Genomic DNA, 18969 nt, shown 5'->3' on the forward strand with positions numbered 1-18969 from the left:
GGGCATTCTCTACGATAGAGCGTTTTTAGTTTTATCGTATCTTTAAAAATGTGCCTGCCACCGATTTTCGTCCTTTGTGGGGGCGGGGCGAAATTTTGAAATACACTTGTAGCAGTGTGATATCACATGAGCCTGGAAACCAAATTTGGTTGCTCTAGCTCTTATAGTCTCTGAGATCCAGGCGCTCATCGAGACGGACAGACAGACATGGCTATATCGACTCGGCTATTGATGCTGATCAAGAATATATATACTTTATGGGGTCGGAAACGTTTCCTTTTTTGCGTTACACACATCCTTTTTTACCAAAAATCTAATATACCCCTTAACTCTTTTTTGAGTACGGGTATAAAAAATGTGCCATAGAAAATCAGCTACATCGTAGCTGATATCATGAACGACGCTGACGTAAAATATGTACATCGACACTCAAGTCCAGACCGAAACTCCGTCAAAGTTTCTGGTTTTTTCCCGCTAGAAAGATTTGTGGGCTTAGGCAATTTAAGTGGTCATCGAACTGCATATATATATGAGTCAGCTAAAGTTTATGTTGTATGTATATTTTAAATGAATATATAATATAATATAATATTATATTGGCTGCGTTTCTTTTCTTAGCCAAGATAAAGTAAAAGAGTCGCCTTGCTGAGACAATATCGGGGAAAGGTTATCCCAAACTTGTTGATGATAGCTATTAAGCAACTGGATCTAAAAAAAAAGAAAAATTGTTTAAAAAGACGAAAACTATTATTGTTTATTTTTACCTCAAGATCAGTTAAGAGTTCTTTTATAATCATTTTTGTCTGCTTTGGGCACATAGTAATGGTTTTAAAAGTTAAGGCTCCACGGTTTGAAAAATTATGGGCTAATTGTGCTGGCACAATTTGCACAATGTCTTCAATGCGTATTCCGAATTCCCCATCCTGATAGAACCCTGGCTCTGAAAAAACAAAAGGTATTTTTGTTATATTTATAGCTTTTATAATCCTAAAAGATCCTAATTTAACATTTTCAAAGTCATCGAGCAACTCGCGACGAGCACACCCACAATCGGTCTGACTTCGTTCCCTTGCATCACAAAAATGAACTGACTACATATATACAAAGGAGTAATATAGCATGAACTGAAGAGATTGAGCAAAGAAATTGTCACGACCTCCTTGTCGGAAAACTTATATTTCTGGTTAAAACGTTAATAACGAGAAGGAACGTGTGAGTCGCTTCAAAAGACGCGACTCTACTTATACCCGTACTCAGTCAGTATATACATTTTTGAGCTTATGATTTTTGGGAATTTTAAAAATTAAAAAAAAAATTTACATTTTACATTATTTTGCTACATTTATTATCTACATCTACAATGTATATTCCACATCTAAAATGTAGATTGTACATGTACCATTTAGATTCTACATCTAATCCGCTAGGATCCGCAACAGAAAATTAATTTCTTCATTCTGGCTATAATTATGATCCGATCTAGTTCAGATTCGGCAATCTGGTAGATATGCGCATTCTCTACGATACTGCGTTTTCAGTTTTAGCGTATCTTTAAAAATGTGCCCGGCACAGATTTTCGTCCTTTGTGGGGGCGGAAGGGGGCGGAGCGAAATTTTTGAATACACTTGTAGCAGTGTGATATCACATGAGTCTGGAAACCAAATTTGGTTTCTCCAGCTCTTATAGTCTCTCAGATCAAAGCGCTCATCAAGATGGACGGACGGACAGACGGAAAGACAGACATGGCTATATGGACTCGGCTATTGATGCTGATCAAGAATATATATACTTTATGGGGTCGGAAACGTTTCCTTCTCTGCGTTGCACACATCCACTTTTACAAATCTAGTATACCCCTTAACTCTTTTTTGAATACGGGTATAAAAACCACCCGCTACCTGGCATTTCCGAAATCCAAACCACATTCCGCAAGAGCTTGCGCGTGTTCAATCGAACAACCTTAGTACCTTACCTTAGTAATTATGTTCTGTCGTGGAGAGGATGGCTATCACTTCAATATAATGATGGTTAATTCAACAACAGTGTCTGGTTTCCCAGCCGGAAATTCCCCAACAAATTCTATAATAGCCATCTTACACTACCGCACAATTGTCGAAGGTGCGAAAAAATTATGCGAGGCGTTTACACCAAAGCCGCATCTTTTTTCGCATTATTATTCAGCTTTGTTGTTATTGTTTGATACGACAAAAACAGCTGTTTTCTATCGATACCCCATCGATACCCGTCAATACCCCGAATAATTGCAGTATTTTGTATAAATACTAAACAGAATACGGCAACACTTGCCAATGATGAGCCGCATGATTAAAGCCTAGTACTCAGATCCAAAAACTGTTTGCTAGCAAAAAAAATTGCATATTTTCTTCTAGCGGCCAGTGGTGTGACCAGTGGTGTGCACTGCATTCCGTACGGTAACACTGCTCAGACAGCTGCTTGGATTTGTTTAAAGTTAATAAAATGCACTTCTTCGGCTGGGGTCGCTTTTCCCCAGGCATATCCTGGGCTCACCAATATTTTATTGGCAAGGTAATTGTGTCTGACTACACTAGTCGACACGAGTTTTCCTCAAGGAACAAAACCAAATTTTTCTTAAAGATTTGGGGCTTAGAAATGGTTTGATGATATTTTTTTTTTATGGCAGAACTTTTTTTTGAAGAATTTTTGAAAACTGGTATTTTTGTTTAGCTTTTTTCAGATAACTCTAGTATCTTACGTCTGGTTGTGAAGAACTTTGCTATTTTGAAAAGATAATTAAAGCAGCTAGTAGTTAAGCCCAAGCACTTTTTGATTTCAGCTTACCGTCTGGGAAATATAAAACATTGAAATGCAAAAATGATGATTTTTGTGCGGTATTTTTTCGAAATTTTGACTTTATAAACTCAGGTGGTTAATGGTGGTTCAGCAGCCTCTATCGCTTCGGTCCGCCTGCCCTCGTTTAGTCTTTAATTGATCGTCATCATTATCGCACTCACGTTCTACCGTCTTGATCTGGTCCTGAAACCGCAAGAACCTACTTTGCATGCTTTCACACTTTCTCTCGTTTTGTTATACTTACATAACTGTCTTTTATACGGAGATACGAATCGCGCTATACGCTCACAAAATAATCTCGATCATTGCGGGCCTTCTTGCCTTTTTACCCTGCCGCATTATTGTCGAAGGTGCGGAAAATTATGCGAGTCGTTTACACCAAAGCCGCATCTTTTTTCGCATCATTTTTCAGCTTTTTATACCCGTACTCAAAAAAGAGTTAAGGGGTATATTGTATTTGAGGTAAAAGTGGATGTGTGCAACGCAGAGAAGGAAACGTATCCGACCCCATAAAGTATATTCTTGATCAGCATCAATAGTCGAGTCGATATAGCCATGTCAGCCTGTCCGTCAGTCCGACTCGATGAGCGCCTAGATCTCAGAGACTATAAGAGCTAGACAAACCCTTGTACACTGCTACAAGTGTATTTAAAAATTTCGCCCCGGCCCCACAAAGGACGAAAGTCTGTGGCAGGCACAATTTTAAAGATACGATAAAACTAAAAACGCAGTATCGTAGAGAATGACCATATCTACCATAGACTGTTGAATCTGAATCAGATCGGATCATAATTATAGCCAGAATGAAGAAATTAATTTTCAGTTGCTTCCCCTGGCCTATCCTGCCAGAGTCTCTATTCATTTTCCTTTTCGCTCGCACACTCGCCGCGTTCAGTGCTCGAGCAACCCCTAGCGGAGGAGATGTAGAATCTAAATGGTACATGTATAATCTACATGTTAGATGTAGAATATACATTGTATATGTAGATGTAGATAGCAGATGTACCAAAAAAATGTAAGATGTAAAATTTTTTTCTTTTATTCTAAAATTCTAAAAAATCGTAATCTCAAAAATGTATACATATACTGACTGAGTACGGGTATAAGTAGAGTCGCATCCCCAGAAGCGACTCACACGTTCCTTCTCGGTTCTTATTGTTTGATGCGACAAAAAAGCTATTTGTTATCGATACCCCATCGATAGCCGTCGATACCTCGAATAATTGTATTATATTTTGTAAAAATACTAGACAGAATACGGCATCACTTGCCAATGATGCGCCGCATGATTAAAGATACGGCCGCATCATTGTCGTCTTTTATCCACAGGGCTCTTATAGGCCCTATTGTCGCATGTTCCATTTAACGGAAAAATCCAATGATGAATCCACTGTAAAAAGGCTATTCTACCGCGCAATTGATAAACTAAATATATTTAACAAAAAACCAACCACTTTTTATTCATTACAGCAATTCCAACAATTAGTTAAAAAGCTCGCTAGTTTACACCGTTGTTACACCTGTTGTTACACTAGTTGTAGGGTACACCGACAATCAAAAATACGGTAGTGCAAATCACAAACTCACGGCACTTGTGCGTTTGTTTCAATTTCCTGCTGTCTCAACCAGTGTCATTGACCATATAGGTGCATATACTAGCCGGCCTTGCATATAGGCATAGCTGCTGGCTTGCGGTTTTCATTCCCGTCTCTTACGCGCGTACTCTTTGGCTTCATCTTCCCGTAAGAAACTTTTTTCTTACACCGTTACTATTATAGAGAGAGATGGTGCAAGTGACATTGCATTACAGCTTCGCAAAACAAAGCGATTTTCCTGAGAGTAAAAGAACCGGTAATCTTTGAAACATTGAAAAAGTTGAATGCTACTTGCGGGAGTAAGTTGACAGAGTGCCACTACTTTATTCTCTTTGTGAGGCTACAGGAGATCGAGGAGCTACAGGGCACTTTTAAAACCCACCACAATAAGCTTCAGAAGTTGCGACAAGACTCGCATTGGATCGTTGGACAACTTTCATTATCTGTTCATGACGCTGTATACTTAGATTCGGCGTGAAATCGCTAGTCGATATCCTCACCTGCCTCCTACTTCTAAGGTTTATGCAGCAACTATTATTGCTTATACGGTTGGCAGGCAGCTTTCACCAGGGAGTAATCCGCCCCCTTGTCTAAGCCCTATGCAACAGCCTACCTTATGCTTCTCTGAGGGGTTAATGCAACAGTTGACAACAGATGAGCAGGCAGAGCAGCCAGTTGATGCAGAAATTTATTTTCGTGACGTATACATGGATGTCTTCAAATCTGGCTCCCGCTCTCAGGAGGGGTCCAATACGGTTTTGGAGAAACCAACTGGACCTTTATCAGCAGGTCAATGCTATATGCTCTCAACCTATGCTCTCGTTATCGAACATTTAGTCTTCATCGCGCCCCTGCACTCGTTCAGTTCATGCATTGCCAACAGAAGAGCAGCCGTACGACTACCCTGAGCTAGTTTTACCTGTCGTTGCTACAATGGTTTATATAGCAGTGCATTGAAACTTATCGTGTCAGTAGTCTGCAAACAGTCTTCATTTGACTGATATGTCTTCGCGTGCTACTCTTCTGACACATCTGAGCGACCTCCCACCTTTGGCTTGTGGACCGCTATCTTCGTTGTTGTTTGCTGGCCGTCAGCAAATCATCTTTCCCAGGAAGTATCCAGTTCAGCGCACCACCAAATCAGCGATCATTCAAGGAATCTTTGCACTGAACCTCAAGCTCTTCTGGCACTTAGTCCATCCCAATATTTGCTTTTTGAGGAGAGTGGATGTACAGTGAAGACGGACAACTACAAGAATTACACTACCTTCTTATATCTGGTTGCATAGAACTTTGCAGTTCTGAAAAGCTGACAAATGCAGCTATAAATCCGACCCATACACTTTGTATCTGCAGCTTAACGCCTGGAAGATATTAAGCTTTCAAATTCAAATTTCTTAATTGGGGGATTTTTTTTTCGAAATTTTGACTTTAAAAACTCGTCAAAAGTCGAAAAAAACGAGAAGGAACGTGTGAGTCGCTTCTGGAGTCGCGACTCTACTTATACCCGTACTTAGTCAGTATATACATTTTTGAGCTTATGATTTTTTAGAATTTTAAAATAAAAAAACAAATTTTACATTTTACATTTTTTTGCTACATCTCTTATCTACATCTACAATGTACATTTTACATCTTAAATGCAGATTATAGATGTACCATTCATATTCTACATCTCCTCCGTTAGGGGTGGTTCACGCACTGAACGCGGCAGAGTGTGCGAGCGAGAAAGAGAATGAGTAGCGTGTCTCTGGCAGGGGGAGGCGGAGGAAGCAACTGAAAATTAATTTCTTCATTTTGGCTATAATTATGATCCGATCTGATTCAGATTCGGCACTCTGGTATATATGGGTATTCTCTACGATACTGCGTCTGCCACAGATTTTCGTCCTTTGTGCGGGCGGAAGGGGGCGGGAAGAAATTTTGAAATACACTTGTATCACATGAGTTCCTTTGGCATTGGCAGCAACGAACCGGACGGTATTTTCCAGGTAAAATAAGTTTTAAGTCGTTTTGGTCAAACGGCTGCAATTTGGCTGCGTTTATCCATAAATTTTAATGAACAATACATTAAACGACGCCTAATGCGTCTATCTAAAACTAAAAATGCATTCCAAGAACAATTTTTTTTTCGACTTTTCCTGAGTTTTTAAAGTCAAAATATCGGGGAAAATACCGCAAAAAATTATGAAATTTGAATTTGAAAGCTTAATATCTTCCAGGCGTTAAGCTGAAGATACAAAGATACAAAAGGTCGTATTTATAGCTGCATTTGTCAGCTTTTCAGAACTGCAAAGTTCTATGCAACCAGATATAAGAAACTTAAGTTTTTTTTTTTTTTGATTAAATCATCGCATGGATGACAGGGGTTTGATCGCAGCTGTGTTGCCACATTGATCAGGTACTAGTGTGTGACTTATTGTCCGATTATTCAGGTTCGGACGCTTGATGGGCCCATGGTGTGTCTCCAGAAATATGTGTTTAGTGAGATCTTGAGAGTTTGACAAACAGATCGAAGAGTGTAAAACCTCCGAAAGTTTTGTTTAAAAACTTGTTTGTGAAAATTGTATCTTTTTTGTAATTTTTATATATATATATATATATTTTTTTTTTTAAACAGGCCTCCCCTTTTGGCCTGCACAGACTTCCTGTCAGCGAGCTTGACAGGCGTTAAAAGTCATTTCCCTATACTTTATTAATCTAAAATGATTTATCACAAAATGCTTAAAAGTCCATATTAGCGCTTTTTATAAACTGTGCCAGTTCTCTGAGGTGGAGTGGCTCTTTTTTGATCAAGAGTTCATTTAGATCTTTATAATATTTAAAAATTCGATACTTACCCCTAAGACGGACGAATCTTTGGCATTTAAAAAGCAGATGTTCAGCGGATTCTGTGACATTACATGACTCACAGATATCCGAATCAATCGCTTTAATTTTGTATAGAAAGGCTTTATCGTACGTGTGTCCTGTCATCAGTCTGTTTATTGTCTTTATGCTTTTTGCATTCCATTTTAAATTATAGTGCCATGGTTTTTTGGGTATGTTTGGAAAGATTTCAATTAAACTGGTGCACTTGTTACTACATTTTTGTTTATACTCCTCGTTCCACTTTTATTCTAAGGAGTTTTTAATTTCTCTTAAGGCTTCTTTCACACTAAATTGAATGTAAATGGTTTCCCCTTCTCGTATGGCGTCTTTTGCTGCCATATCAGCCTTTTCGTTTATCGTTACCCCTTTGTGCCCAGGAATCCATAGAATATCCAGTTTTTGCATGCCTGATGTGTCGATAATATTGTGAATGTCTCTTACTATGTATGAGTCTGTTTGTTTATTGTTTACTAGTTTTATCGCTCCTAGACCATAACAACAAATAACAGCTTTTCTGTATCCATTATTGGCACATATCTCACTCGCTTTTTTAATACCTATCAGTTCGGCCCCTACAGATGAAAGCCTAGTTACTGTTCTATATTTATATATATTTCCACTGGGTAACTCTACAATTCCTATACCACACCTCTCCTGCATGACCGATGCATCTGTGGACAGAATATTCCAGCCTTCTTTTGAATATTTTTCCAAGATTTCAGAGAATCTGGCTCTGATTTCCTCCCTCGAGTATTCTTCTTTGTTCTTTGTCATTTCTTTTTCTCTTAAATTAATCTTTTTACAGTGTTTATAATTATCACAGCTTTGTGAATTGTCGAAGAAAGTTTTAAATTCTTCTAAGGTACAAGTGTTAACTCGTCTTTGCTTTTGATAGTCATATGCTATCGAACATCCTGGGATTCAGCTTCTTGACCTTGAAAAGTTCTTTAGCTGTAAGCCACTTAGCCCTGAAACTTGGAGGCATTATTCCCGCCAACACAAAGATTTCGTGCTTGCTTGTATCAGGAGGCACACCTACACATCTTCTCAGCACTCCTGCCTGTGCAATTTCCATGTCTTTATTGGACCCAACTCCCATGTCAGAGAATCTGGTAATTGCATATTCTTGCTTGCTTCTTATAAACGATTTGAAGATATTAACGCTAGTCTTAGGTTTCAGTCCCGACTTGATAGTTGTCGCTAATTGTATAAGCCTACTGCTTTTCCTAGTTACTTCTTTTACCATTTTTATATGACTGGTATTGGACATGTTAGAACTTATAAGCCTGCCTAGAAATAAAAAGCTTTTTTTCACTGGTATTAGAACATTTTTAACTTCTATGTTCAGAGACCTTCCACCTTTCCTTCCCATGTTCATAATCACAGATTTGCTAGGATTGAAACTGAAACCCAGATCGCCACATAATAGGCTAAAATCGTTTAATTTGTTTTTCAGATTTGCAACTACAGCCGCATAGTTATACCCGTGTGACACCAATATAAAATCGTCGGCAAATTGCATGATTTGTGTGTTGCAGTCCTCTACCTGATGTAGTCTTTTGGTGTAGATATTAAAAAGTAGTGGTGAAAGACATGATCCCTGGGGTAATCCTCCTTGCACCACTTCTACTGCATCTCCCAGTCTTAGCAACCTAATGGACATGAAACTTATAATCCAGTCCACATTTTCGGAAAACTTTCATTTTCCATTAACATCTTTAAAAAATTCAAGTTTACACAGTTGTAAGCGTTGTTTAGATCAACAGCCGCTACTATCACATGCTCCTTGCTTTTTTTCCTTGCAGCTACCTCATTGATCACATCATTAATGCACATTGCAGCTGACTTATCCTTCTGATACGCATAAGACCTATAGGGTAGAATTTCGTTGTCCTGTATATATTTTTCAAGCTTGATTTTGATAATACTGTTAACTGTTTTGGCCAGGACCGATATTAAGGATATTGGTCGAAAATTTTTTATGTCTGATAGATCTTTGTTTTTTTTTTGGATTGGCGTGGTACTTCACAGTTTGCAATTTTGTTGTTGTAGAATTTGACTAATTCTGCCTTAGTGTCCCTGTTTAATGCGTTGAGCATCTCATAAGTGATCTTGTCAAAGCCTCCTGATGTTTTTTTGTTTCGACCTAGGACCATTTCTAGATCTTCAAGAGCAAATTTCGGATTCTCGTTTTCTTTTGATGCATGCAAGGTGGCATCAATGCTTCTGGCTTCAGCAGGTACTTGTTCTTTTAGCCATTCTAAGTACGACCCAGCTTTTTCTAAATCAAATTGTTCTTGAGTTTCTATGTTGCAATTTTTAAGGTTAGCTAGAAACTTCCAGGCTTCCCTAGTATTTGCCTTCACATTGAGCTCTGTTAGTTTCCTGGCGTAGCTAGTTTTCTTTGCAATTTTGACTGCCTTCTTCCATTGGATTTTTAGATCTACTGCCTTGCAATAATTCTGAAAAGCTGGCTCCGAGCATGCCTTTTTTTGGGCCTCAGAGAATTCGTTAAATAGTTTGGCTAACCTCTCATCCCACCATAACTTTGGCCATTTGTTGTCAACTTCAAAGGTAGCAGCATTGATTTCATGTTGCATGCATTTGGCTAAGTCTCCTATGTTTTTTTTTATATCTATTTTTCCCAGTTTTTTAATTAGTTTGTTTTTAGCTAGAAACTTACTTAGCTTTTTTCCTCTTCCAATCAATTCAAAACTTATAGGGTGGTGGTGACTGCCTCCCAGAAACAGTTTCTCACAATTCCAATTCTGAACTTTAATACCCTTTACAAAGGTGAGGTCCAAGACGGACCCTGCAATTGAATCTATATTTCTCCTAAATGTAGGACATCGATCATTTACCAGAGCATATCCTGCATTGTTCATCGCTTGCTTTAAAAAAGCCCCTTTTCTACTGTTTATTGTGTCACCAAAACCTATGTGTCTAGCGTTAAAATCCCCTGCCACAATTGCATTTTCAAAGGGGTCTAATTTTTCCAGAAGGTTATTTATAGCTTGCTTAAAGGTTTCAATCGATGTTGTTGGTTCAAAATATATGGAAGCGATAAAAAGATTTAGTTTATTATGGGTAGTGCTTGCAATAACAATGTCCTGATCAGATTCATAGGTTATCTTTTCATTTTAAGATCATTTCTATAAGCGATCGCTACGCCTCCATAGCCATCATCTCTGTATTTTTCAATTAATTTGAAATTTGCTAATTTCCTGAAGCTGAGATCGTGAGAAAAAACTTCAGCCAGAATGGCAATACTGAAGTCTCCGTTATTTAAAAAAAATTCGAGATCATTTTTGTTTGCTTTTATCGATTGAATATTATGCTGTAAGCACTTCATATTCACGTCGAGACTTTAAACTTTTCTCATTTTCTTCTGTTGGTGTCCTATATTTCCTTTGTGGTATTTTCGTTGTATTTTCGTTGGTATTGGTGTAATTTTTGGACATATTTCGTATGCCACTTACTGAACTGAACTGCGAAAACATGCTTATAACCTGCTGGATAGTACATTTGTTTTCTTCTGAATTCTGATAACCAGCGACCGGTATATGGTCACTAGTATCGTTTGTATAAGCTTCTAGCTGAAAATGTGGTTTTTGTATGGGAATGGTTGGTCTTTGATTTACTCTGCTAGCATAACTATGCTTTTTGAGTATTTCATTGGCTTTGATGTTTTTATTTTGTATATTTTCCTCAGTTCTGTCTAATTTGGGAAAATTAACCTCATAATTTTCCATCTGTGAATAATTCTGATGGACTGAATACGTATTTAGCACTTCCTTTCTTGCTATTTTCTTTATTGTCATAATCTTATTAATGTCATTTTCTTTTTCCCATACTGGGCAAACAAATCTGTCCCTGGCTGAATGATTCTTCCCATTGCATAAAATGCACTTTAGAACCGTGCATGTTCCGATGCAATCTCCCACTCCACATTTGTTGCACCTTCTCGCCGATTTGCATCTGGCCGAAGTGTGCCCAATTCTGCCACAGTTAAAGCACTGACGCACTTTTGGAATATATTGATATACCTTCATGCTGCATATCCCGAAAAGTGAGATCTTTTCTGGAATGTCGGCACCCTCAAACCCGATTTTTACCGTCTCGGTTGGTATGAACTTAAATTCTGAGTTGGTATCATCCATCAACATTTTTTCCCTCCTTGCAAATCTTTCTAGGGATTTTATCGCGATACTTGACATTATGTTCTCCTTGATTTCCTCATTCGAAAAATCTAGTGGAACACCTTTGATTATACCAAAGGATTCCACATAATTCCGTGGTATAAATGCTACTATATTCATCTTTTTCAAATCGCTATTTTTAACCAGAGTGTTTGCGTCAGTAAAATTTGAGAAATATATTTTGTATAAGGTCGGAGCCAGCGAAACAATTTCTTTTATACCTTTAATTTTCAGATGTCTGATTTTCTCAAAGAGAAATAATCCATTTGCACCTTCGCCCCCCTTAGCTGTCCAAAACCCAGGCCGTTTCATAGCTTTTTGGAATGTACTTTTATTTCGCCTTTTTTTACCGGATGCTCTTACTGTCCAAAAAGTCTTCTTTCAAGGATGGGCTTAAAACGTTTAGTTTTCTATCATAGTCAGTTTTGGAATGTCTTTTATTGCTGTTAAGTGTCTGGTCCGGAGGTTTCATTTTTACTGACGCCATGCTTTTCGCTGGTTTAACCAGCTTGCCAAAAACTCACCCACCTCAGGGAAAGAATCAAAGTTTTCTTTTGATGAATTGATATATCTTTGATTTTACCACAGGCAAACACGCGTTTGACCCTGAAAAAATTTGTTTGAATCACTTTTTTTATGCCTTTCGCAAATCACTATGAAAATGGGAACACAGAACAAAAACACGACCGGTCTCACTCGCTGCTGAAATGGAAGTGAAACTTAAGTTTTGTGAAAAATAAAAGCACTACCCCTGAAAAAAAACATTAAAAAATACCAGATTTTAAAAAATTCTTTAAAAAAAAAACTAAATCATAAAAAACCATAATTCGTTAAAAAAATTTAAACCCCGAAACCTATAAGAAAAAGTCATTTTGGGCCACAGCCTAAATGTCGTGTTGACTAGTGTTATCGTACCACTGACCACTCAGTTTTTCGATTGGATTATCTGAGGAAGCTTTTAGGCCACATCTTGGCCATTACTAATCCTACAACTTTAGCTTCAATTACAGAGAGCCCTGCCGATCTGGATGTTCTGGTTCGAGCGCTTTTGAATAGCTGCCCTCCCTCTTCCTGAGTTTCCTGAGAATAGCGTTGCATGCCTTATCTTGAGTCGATTAGATGTCAGGCAATGCGTAGCCTCCCGCCCAACCGACCGAAAGGCGCTGACGCATGACGCGCAACGCGTGTTACCGACCCGATCGCGAACATGCAGGAAAGATAGGGGTTAGACTATGTATCGAGCCATGGCTAGAGCAGCAAACATCCGAGTGTCAGCGCAACCACGCTGGTCGGCAACAATATTCAAACTGATACACACAGAGCGAACGAACCATGGCTCTAGCCACGGTTCTCCACAAATAGCGGTGTGTCAGGACCTCCGGAAAATAAAATAGTCTTAAGCAACGCACACAATTACTGAAATTAAATACTCTCGATCAACAGCTCTACCCATTCTTCTACACACACCAATTGAATTCTTGCATTATTTCGCTATCAGCGAAGACGGATTTAGCAAAAACCAATCCTAAGCCCAATTCCCAACTGCAGCCAGCACCTGCTGCAATGCAGTCACAGCAAACCACTTCCTCAACTCCACTGACCCACTAGCCAATTGTCAACGAAGCACCAAGCTTTGACCAACTTACCCCACCCCACAAATATTGTTTCCCAATAACCATAAGTTAGCAATAATTAATTATTTCCAGGTCAATGACACACCATAGAAAAAAAAAAGCTCAAGCTCGGCCAAAGAAGCAGGCAGCCCGAACCCAAGAGGCTGCACTAGGCAGTACACCAGCCCGAACACAAGACACTACACTAGGCAGTTCAAATTCAAGACACTACACGAGCAGTACATCAGCCCAAACTTAAGAGACTACACTAGGCTGTCCACCAGCCCACAACGCAAGTAACAACACCAGCAGGTTCTAAATTATAAACAAACCAGCCAAGCAAATAAAGAAAGAATTAAATAATAAAACGAAAACAAAAGCACCGACAGAAGTTCTTGAATCAAATAATTTCCCACCTTGCCTACCACTCTTTCGGTCATATAAGGCCAGCCCCGAACCTTAAGTTCCAGCATATCTACAAATTTCTTGTAGAGGAACCCAGGACAGGCTGATGCATATTCCAGCCTGAAATAAGATATCTTACAATTAATATTTGAGGAAAATTAGAGCTAAACATGCAAAGATACTAAAGAAATAGTAATTATTAGTGATTTTAGAAGAGGAAGGGAATTAGTGGTTTATATTAGAGGTAGAGGGAACTAAAATCCTAGCATAAGACTCTAAACGGGTTTTGAAAGGAATAATTGGATCTACAAAGTGAAAGGAACAATGGACTAAAGTTTTTAGTGGATCTAATAGGAATCGTGAAGTTTATACAGTTCAACAAGTCAGGGCTATCTACGTCATCCATGATCCATGAGCCAATAAGGGGCTGAAGCGAAGAAATGTCAATACTTTGCATTTCGAGACATTAAGGTGTAAAATATTTGACTGAACGTTATTGAGATCGGATTGCAAGCGAGAGTGAAATGAAATGTCCTTATACTGGGCACAGAATTTAACATCATCCGCATACATGAGTACTGAGTACTGAAGGCAGGTCATTAATAAAGAGTGTGAAAAGTAGGGGGCCTAGATGTCTGCCCTGTGGTATTCCAGAAGTAAACTTAACAGGCGAATAGAAGGAGTTTTGGAAAAGGACTCTTTGAGACCTAGAAGAAAGGTAGCTAGAAATCCATCTCAAAAGATTGGGTGAAAACCCTAAAATGTCAATTTATTGTGCTAGAAGGGAGTTGTTTACACATTTGAATGCTTTACTGAAATCGGTGTTAATAACATCCGTCTGCAAGTTACCTTTGAAGCCTTTAATGATAAAAGAAGTGAACTCTAATAAACTTGTGCTTTTTGATCGTCGCCTTTTAAATCCGTGCTGAGCTGGAGATATAAAAGATTTGCAGAAATGTGGCAAGTGCGGAGTTCAAATTTTTTCAAACATTTTAGGGATAGCGGACAACTTAGATATAATTATATTTGCATCAGACTTGCTACCTTTCTTATGGAGCTGAATAATAAAAGATTCCTTCCAGATAGGGGGAAGCGTGAAGAATCAATGGGTAGGGTGAATAGTTTAAGCAGGGTTCCACACAGAGCGTCGGCACAGTAGCTGAGTAGACAGCCGGGAACTCCGTTAGGACCTAGTGAGCCGGCTTAACTAGTCGAAGATCATGAAGCAGTGAGCTTTCATTTAACACGGGGCTGAAAATGCCATTCGACCTTGGTAAACTGTATGGATACGGCTGACCAGAGTAGCTTTCATGAGAATAGGTTGTTTGGAAAAATTCTGCAAAAATATCGGCCATTTCCTGATCATTGTTTGCCGTCGAATTAAGAAAGGATATCGAGGATGGATGTGCGGAAGTTCTACGCTTACTGTTTACGAAGCTGTAAAACTGTTTAGGGTCCTGTGAAAAACGTATCCTGCATCGAGATAGCTTTTTTTTATAGCATTGAGCGTTAAGAACCGAGAAATTTGACCGAGCTATTACATAGCGAGAGAGAGAAGGAGAACCAACTTCTTGAAATCTACATATATATAACGAAAAGGAATGTGTGAGTCGCTTCTGGGGACGCGACTCTACTTATACCCGTACTCAGTCAGTATATACACTTTTGAGCTTGTGATTTTTTAGAATTTTAGAATTTAAAAAAAAATTTACATTTTACATTTTTTTGCTACATATGTATATTCTACATCTAACATGTAGATTGTATATGTACCATTTAGATTCTACATCTCCTCCGCTAGGGGTTGCTCGCGCACTGAACGCGGCAGAGTGTGCGAGCGAGAAGGAAAATGAGTTGCAAGGTCGTTGGCAGGAGTGGGCAGGGGAAGCATTTGAAAATTTCTTCATTCTGGCTATAATTATGATCCGATCTGATTCAGATTCAACAGTCTATGGTAGATATGGTCATTCTCTACGATACTGCGTTTTTAGTTTTATCGTATCTTTAAAATTGTGCCTGCCACAGACTTTCGTCCTTTGTGGGGCCGGGGCGAAATTTTTAAATACACTTGTAGCAGTGTACAAGGGTTTGTCTAGCTCTTATAGTCTCTGAGATCTAGGCGCTCATCGAGTCGGACTGACGGACAGGCTGACATGGCTATATCGACTCGACTATTGATGCTGATCAAGAATATACTTTATGGGGTCGGATACGTTTCCTTCTCTGCGTTGCACACATCCACTTTTACCTCAAATACAATATACCCCTTAACTCTTTTTTGAGTACGGGTATAAAAAGCTGAAAAATGATGCGAAAAAAGATGCGGCTTTGGTGTAAACGACTCCCATAATTTTCCGCACCTTCGACAATAATGCGGCAGGGTAAAAAGGCAAGAAGGCCCGCAATGATCGAGATTATTTTGTGAGCGTATAGCGCGATTCGTATCTCCGTATAAAAGACAGTTATGTAAGTATAACGAAACGAGAGAAAGTGTGAAAGCATGCAAAGTAGGTTCTTGCGGTTTCAGGACCAGATCAAGACGGTAGAACGTGAGTGCGATAATGATGACGATCAATTAAAGACTAAACGAGGGCAGGCGGACCGAAGCGATAGAGGCTGCTGAACCACCATTAACCACCTGAGTTTATAAAGTCAAAATTGCGAAAAAATACCGCACAAAAATCATCATTTTTGCATTTCAATGTTTTATATTTCCCAGACGGTAAGCTGAAATCAAAAAGTGCTTGGGCTTAACTACTAGCTGCTTTAATTATCTTATCAAAATAGCAAAGTTCTTCACAACCAGACGTAAGATACTAGAGTTATCTGAAAAAAGCTAAAAAAAAATACCAGTTTTCAAAAATTCTTCAAAAAAAGTTCTGCCATAAAAAAATAATATCATCAAACCATTTCTAAGCCCCAAATCTTTAAGAAAAATTTGGTTTTGTTCCTTGAGGAAAACTCGCAATTTTTTTGCTAGCAAACAGTTTTTGGATCTGAGTACTAGGCTTTAATCATGCGGCTCATCATTGGCAAGTGTTGCCGTATTCTGTTTAGTAATTATACAAAATACTGCAATTATTCGGGGTATTGACGGGTATCGATGGGGTATCGATAGAAAAGAGCTGTTTTTGTCGTATCAAACAATAACAACAAAGCTGAATAATAATGCGAAAAAACATGCGGCTTTGGTGTAAACGCCTCGCATAATTTTTTCGCACCTTCGACAATTGTGCGGTAGTGTAAGGTGGCTATTATAGAATTTATTGGGGAATTTCCGGCTGGGAAACCAGACACTGCACCTACCAAATTAAAAGTAGCAAAAGATTACATCCAATGTTCAAGGTAGAACTGACACCTGAAAGTATGCATATAAGTAAGATTGAAGTTCACCCAATATACAAGCTTCAATATCTACTGCACCGTAGGATCACCGTTGAGGAACCACACAAACGAAATTGACCGGTCCAAATTGCCAGGAATATGGACACACGAAAACCTATTGCACTCTACGGGCAGTCTGCGTTGCCTGTGGTGATGTTCATCTCACTGAGGCCTGCCCCGTAAATAAGGAGGACCCATCTGCCAAAAAATGTAGCAACTGGAGGTTGTCCGGTCTATAAAGAATTGAAAAATCGCCTAAACCAACAAATAACTGCAGCTCGAAACCCGGTCGTCCGACAAAACCTACCATATATACCATCAACTACGACTCCAGGAGTTTCTTTTGCTCAGGCGTTAAGTTACAACAACGGGTCGTACGCCCAGTCTCTAAGACGACACTTCAACCAACCACAGCTGGAATAATGCAGCATCAGGCATCAAATCAGATCCCAGAAATCTCTGCCCAACATACCCCTGCTAAACCATCCCAATTGCCTAGTGGAATTGAGTCAATGCTGGTAACTATAACAAACACAATGGTAGCAATACAACAAACGATGCAGGAGCTTATGCGCAACCAAAATCTCCTCCTGGAGCTCCTAATCAAACAGAAATCTGTTTAAATGTCCTGTCTAAATATATGTTTCTGGAATGCTAACGCCATTTCGCAGCACAAATGCGAGCTCTTACAGTTCCTAACTCAACACGACATTGACGCCATGCTCATATCAGAGACTCACCTAACAAATAAAAACTATTTTCACCTCGATGGCTATAACTTCTATTGTCGCATCATCCCGATGGTAAGGCACATGGAGGTACTGGCGTTCTGATCAAGAATCGCATTAGGCATTATCCATTGCCTTCATTTGCTACACCTTCATACCTTCATATTGGAATTCAGAGCGGCTACCTAAACCTAGCCGCAGTATACTGCCCACCACGCTTCTGCATTTCCGAAACGGAATTTGTAACATTATTCGACCTACTAGGTGACCGATTTATAGCAGCTGGTGACTACAATGCCAAGCACACCCATTGGGGATCTAGACTTACCAACCCGAAAGGAAGACAACTATATAACGCATAACCCCACGAAACAATCTAGACTTTATCTCTCCGGGCAAGCCCACATATTGGCCCACAGATTCAAACAAGCAAACCGACTTGATTGATTTTGCAGTTACACGAAGGGTGCTGCAAGCTCAGATTAATGTAGATCACTTAACAGATCTATCATCGGATCACTTGCACATTCTACTTCACCTTTACGACTATCCACAGCTTTCGGAACGCCCACACTTTCTAACTTCTAGCAAAATTTCTAGGCACATTGAAGTGCTGCTACGCGATAAAAGAAGGCTTTGCCGAGAGTGGCAAGCACACAGATCACCTGCCTCGAAAGAGCGGCTAAAAATAGCCAACCACCTACTACGCAGAGCCCTAGAAGATGAAAAAAACCGAGCTCAAATATCCTATATGGAGCAACTCTCCCCAACTAGCAAACGATTCCCACTGTGGAAAGCAAAATCAGGCGAATGCCCACCAATCGAGAGTGAATCACCTTTGCGTACACAAACATGAGGGTGGGCTCGCAGCAACAAAGAGAAGGCAAATACATTTGCCGTCCATCTAGAAAACGTCTTCAAACCACACCCAGCAACGAATAGCTTTGTGCTCCCACCAACCAACAATCTCGAAGCTACTCCGCCTATCATATTCCAATCAGGAGAAGTCACAAGGGTCTTTAAAGACCAAATCTCAAAGCAAAAGAAAGCTCCGGGCCACGATTCATCTCCCCTAAAATGATCATAGAATTGCCGAGCTGTGCAGTGTATTTCCTTACTGTGATATTGAACAGCATGATGAAATGGGGCTATTATCCTCAAGAATGGAGGAAATCAGTCATCACAATGATCCATAAAGCCGGAAAAGACAAGTCCAAGCCATCATCATATAGACCTATCAGCCTACTGCCTTGCCTATCAAAGATATTTGAAAAGCTGCTCCTGAATCGTATCAAGCAACACCTACACATCAACGGTGCCATCCCGACTCACCAATTTAGAT

The 18969-nt window shown here is 39.3% G+C and overlaps 1 protein-coding gene across 1 annotated transcript in view; it reads right to left on the reverse strand.

Annotated features, from left to right (window-relative positions):
• Nucleotides 1-540: 540 nt before the first annotated feature.
• Nucleotides 541-18969, reverse strand: part of LOC111078308 (xaa-Pro aminopeptidase ApepP) — a 76325-nt gene continuing 57896 nt past the window's right edge. Inside the window, exons 9-10 of the mRNA XM_041593695.1 lie at nt 765-940; nt 541-708 (exon numbers count right to left, since the gene is read on the reverse strand). Coding sequence (XP_041449629.1) covers nt 592-708; nt 765-940 — 293 coding nt within the window. The 3' untranslated portion in view covers nt 541-591. The remainder of the gene's footprint in view (nt 709-764; nt 941-18969) is intronic.

Source organism: Drosophila obscura, unplaced genomic scaffold, assembly GCF_018151105.1.
Source record: "Drosophila obscura isolate BZ-5 IFL unplaced genomic scaffold, ASM1815110v1 contig_194, whole genome shotgun sequence".
Lineage (NCBI taxonomy): Eukaryota > Metazoa > Arthropoda > Insecta > Diptera > Drosophilidae > Drosophila > Drosophila obscura.